At 38.9% G+C, this 5,000-nt stretch overlaps 1 protein-coding gene across 1 annotated transcript in view; it reads left to right on the forward strand.

Moving 5' to 3' along the window:
- Window positions 1-1,534: 1,534 nt before the first annotated feature.
- The window catches only part of LOC143038301 (uncharacterized), a 5,503-nt gene continuing 2,037 nt past the window's right edge, over window positions 1,535-5,000 (forward strand). Inside the window, exon 1 of the mRNA XM_076207322.1 lies at window positions 1,535-4,961. Coding sequence (XP_076063437.1) covers window positions 1,535-4,961 — 3,427 coding nt within the window. The remainder of the gene's footprint in view (window positions 4,962-5,000) is intronic.

Below are 5,000 nucleotides of genomic sequence, written 5' to 3' on the forward strand. Positions count from 1 at the left end.
TACTGGTCTTCGAGTGTTGAACGAAAGAAGAGGGGTCTATCCAAGTCCACGGGAGGCAAGGAGGGGGCCTAAGACGAGGACTGTGCATCCTTTGGAGGTCTATTGGTGAGCGAAGACCGTCAGGGCACAAATTCGCTCCAGTCGCTCTATGAAACAGAAAACCTCAACGCCCAACGTTGAATGGACTCACAAAGAAGCACGTTCGCCGAAATAGATTTCTGGCTATTTCGGGGAACTTTTTCCAACTGATTAAAGGGCAATGCGTGAAAAAAAGAAAAAGAAAAGAAAAAAAAGAAAAGAAAGATCTCTCGTGCGTGAGTGATGGAATGTTGTTCTTTGGGGTTAACGAGATCGTTGGGTTTCTGGTGGACTTTGAATTCACGTGAAACTCCTGTGGCTCACTGGTCATTTCTGAGATACGGTTATATTCTAGGTATTGTTGGGTATCTTGAAATATCACGCACATACACACACACGCGCGCGCGCACACACAGGCACACACACACACACACACACACACACACACACACACACACACACACACACACACACACACATATATATATATATATATTGTAACGTAATATTAGATATTACGTCATATGTGTAATTATGTTATAGAATTGTGTTCCTTTGTATTACATAACTATGTTCATATTTCTTGTCTATGTATGTATTGTAACAATGTTAAGCAGTAACGCCCGTCCATTATATGTAATCTCGCCTACGTGCGGAGAGGTGCGCACTCTTGTAGAACAAACAGACAAGCGAAATCCTGAATAGTTCGGAGCGCACAGATTTGACAGTTACTAAATAAATAGATTGTTCAAGCGAGTCGAGGGTCCTAAAACTACCCATGTTGACGTGTTAACTTACCCTCCTCCCCCCCCTTTCACTCACCCGCACCCTTAACCGGAAGTATCCGGCTTCCGGTCCAATGGTATATAAGCGGTGGAACTCGCTGACTCCTTGTCATATTCCCACATATTGATCTCTTGATAAAAACTAGAAGGTTTAGATTCATGAGACGATTGGTGTGAAGTGATCACCCTTTTTGCCTACATTACGTGTCTGATATACATTGCATTACTTTACTTATATTTGTACTTATTACTTATTCTGATGCATGTTCCTGATCTCTTTGTACTTAGATAGTACCATATTGCATACTTATCTTGTGTTTCTTATTTGAACGATAATTTCCATAATCGTGTAACGGTCCCATTGACCCTACTGCCCATTCTCTTTTGTGTTGATTGCCTGTAAATATTTTCCATTAATAATTTCGTTTACTAGTTTTATCGCTAGTTTAATATTCCTTTCCTGGAATCTTCTTTGTTACCTTTACTTCTAGTCTTACGAATTATCTAGGCCCTGACCAGATAGTTCAGTCCTACAGTGGCTTCTAGAAGTGCGCTGGTTCTTAAGCACTTAGACGTTATACGTAACGTCTCTTCACATACCAGCAGCCCGTAACAAAGTGGCGACCCTTGCCAAGGATATTGGATCAGGTATTTAACACATTCTTATAGAGATGGATGATATAGTTCAAGAATTCGTTCAAAATCCCAAGGTAAGTTTCTTAAAGAAACAAACTAAAGACACTTTGATAGAAATAGGCAAGCACTTTGGAGTAGACATTGATACAAGTTTGCGAAAGAAAAAAATACTTCAGGAACTCGTTGAAAATCTGATCGAAGATGAGATCTTATCTCCAGAAGAGATTACAGCTATACAAATTCCTTCAAATAGGTTAGAAATAGAGGCACGACTAACCGAACTTAAGATTAAGGAGATTGAATTAAAGGTCAGGAGAGTAGAAATTGAGGAGGAAGCTAAACTGAAACAAATGCAAATTGAGGCAGAACTTAAAGCTAAAGAGGAGGAAACTAAACTGAAACAAATGCAAATTGAGGCAGAATTTAGAGCTAGAGAAGAGGAAGCTAAGGTGAAACAAGTAGCTAAAGAGGAGGAAACTAAACTGAAACAAATGCAAATTGAGGCAGAATTTAAAGCTAGAGAAGAGGAAACTAAAATCAAATTGGCAGAATTTAAAGCTAGAGAAGAGGAAGCTAAAGTGAAACAAGTAGAGTTAGAATTAAAGAAGACAGAAGTAGAAGCTAGGATTGTTGATAGACAACCCGTAGTTCAGGAAGGTCATATAGATATTTCCAAGTATGTAAAACTTCTACCCCAATTTTCAGAAGGAGAGCCAGAAATTTTCTTTCTTCAGTGGGAAAAATTGGCGCAACAATTACAAATCCCTAAAGAAAATTGGCCATTAATCATTCAAACACAATTTAAGGGTAAGGCTCAGCAAATTTATACTTCTCTTTCAGAAGCAGAAAGCGAGTATGATAATATGAAAGCTTGTATTTTAAAAGCTTATGAACTAATACCAGAGGCCTATAGACAGAAATTCCGTAATTATAGGAAGACACCTCAGTTAACATACGTAGAATATGCGGCTCAACAAGAGAGGTTATTCAATAGGTGGTGTTTGGCTAGTGAAACGGACACCTTAGATAGACTTAAACAGTTGATTTTATTGGAGCAGTTTAAGAATACCTTAGAGACAGATCTTAGGATTTTTATAGATGATCATGTTCCCGAAACTTTAACTAAAGCTGCTGTATTGGCTGATGAGTTCACACTAAATCATAAACCTAAGTCAAGACAAATGGAATCCCAAAAGTCAAAGTCATATATACCAGATTCAACAAAATACTCTGATCCTTGGGCCCCAAAGAAACGCTTTGAAAATCAGTCTAGCCCATCACATTTCAGTTACAGGTCTGATTTCAATCAATATCCTCCAAACCAACCTTGGCAAAGAATGGAAAGGTTTAAGACTAATCCCCCTGTAACTTGTTCATATTGTAAACAGGTTGGCCATCACATTTCTAATTGCAGAAAGAGACTGACACCCTCATTCTCCAATAAGACACCAACTCTTGTAAGTAATATAAAATCAGACGATTCAAAATCCTCTATTCAGGATACACTACCAAAGAAGCCGGTATTGTCAAGTAATGTAGAACCCCCCTCATCAGATCATGATCCTTGTTTCAAACCATTTGTATCTTCAGGAACTATATCTCATAGTAGTAGTTCACAACAATATCCTATTTCCATACTCCGAGACACAGGAGCAAAGCAAAGTCTGATTTTAAATTCTGTCTTGCAGAATCTGGGTGAGTCATATACAGGTTATGATATATTGATAGAAGGAGTTGGAGGAATTATAAAATGTCCATTACATAATGTTTTCTTGCGGTCTGATTTAACAACCGGAATGGTTAAAGTAGCAGTAGTAGACTCTCTTCCCATAGTAGGAATATCCTTATTGTTGGCCAATGACATCGCTGGAAGCAAAGTCATTTCTCCCTTAATAACAAATAACCCTAAGACCTCAGTAGAACCTTCAGATAACTCACAGTTGTTTCCCGCTTGTGCTGTAACCAGATCTCAGTACAAGAAATCTGAAGAGGAGACTTATAATTTAGAATCCCTATTCTCCCAAACTGACCCATCTTCTTCTTCACCAGTTTCTCTATCTAGAGCAGAATTAATCAAAGAACAGAAGTCAGATCCTTCTCTTAAAAATTTGTACGAGATTGTTTCATCTCCAGAAGAAGTTGAAAATATGTCACGAGGTTTCTATATAGAAAACGGAGTCCTAATGCGAAAATGGAGAGCATCCACCGCAACCGCTGACCAGCCATGGCAAGTAAGGAATCAAATAGTCCTCCCTCTTGGTTTCAGGAATAATGTTCTAAGATTGGCTCATGATACTCCCTTAGCAGGTCACTTAGGGGTAAGAAAGACCTTGTTCAACATAACCCAACATTTCCATTGGCCCACGGTTGTCAAAGATGTTGCCCAATATTGTAAAACATGTCATACATGTCAACTTGTAGGTAAGCCCAACCAGAAAATTGTAGAAGCTCCACTCCATCCCATTCCTGTAATGGAAGAGCCATTTAAAAAAGTTCTTATTGACTGTGTAGGACCTTTACCTCCTTCAAGTAAAGGAAATCAGTACATTCTCACAATCATGTGTATGAGCACTCGTTTTCCAGAAGCCATTCCTTTGAAAAATATTAAAGCTCAAAATATAATCAGAGAAATGTTGAAATATTTCACTATGGTAGGATTTCCTAAGAACATTCAAAGTGATCAAGGAAGTAATTTTCTTTCCAACAAGTTTAGAGAAACTCTTGTAACACTAGGTATAAATCATGTAACTTCCTCCGCCTATCATCCTCAATCACAAGGTGCTCTAGAGCGCTTTCACCAAACGCTCAAGACAATGTTAAGAATCTTCTGTGCTGAGAACACTCGAAATTGGGAAGACGGACTCCCCTTTTTGTTGTTCGCCACCCGAACAACAATTCAAGAAAGCCTTGGATTCAGCCCGTCAGAATTAGTCTTCGGTCATGAAGTCCGTGGTCCCCTAAAGATACTTCATGAACAATGGATGAAAGAAGAACCACCAGTTCCTTCTTTGAAATACGTGTCCCAGGTCACCGAGAAGTTGTTAGAAGCTTGGAAGTTGGCAAGAGAGAACTTGACGAATGCTCAACGAGTAATGAAAGGTCGGTATGATAAAAATTCTAAACTTAGAACTTTCTCTCCAGGAGATCAAGTGTTACTTTATCTTCCCATACCAGGAGATCCATTGCAGGCTAAATACAAAGGACCCTATGAAGTCTTGTCCAGAGCCAGTGATCTCAACTACATAATCAAAACTCCAGACAGAAGAAAGAGTTCCCGTCTCTGTCACATAAATACCTTAAAACCTTATCATTCCCGAGATCCAATTCCAGCTTGCAGCTCTACCACAATAGAATCGGAAGAGCCTCCTGATAACCTGCCTAATCCTCCTGAGATTCCCTTGGAAAACTCTCAGATACTACAAAATCTTCAGATAAAAGTAGGACACTTATCTGAGAAACAAGGTAAAGACATTCTTTTCCTCTTAAGAAGTTTTCCAAAAT

This window comes from Oratosquilla oratoria, chromosome 24, assembly GCF_046742065.1.
Source record: "Oratosquilla oratoria isolate Oo_2021 chromosome 24, ASM4674206v1, whole genome shotgun sequence".
Lineage (NCBI taxonomy): Eukaryota > Metazoa > Arthropoda > Malacostraca > Stomatopoda > Squillidae > Oratosquilla > Oratosquilla oratoria.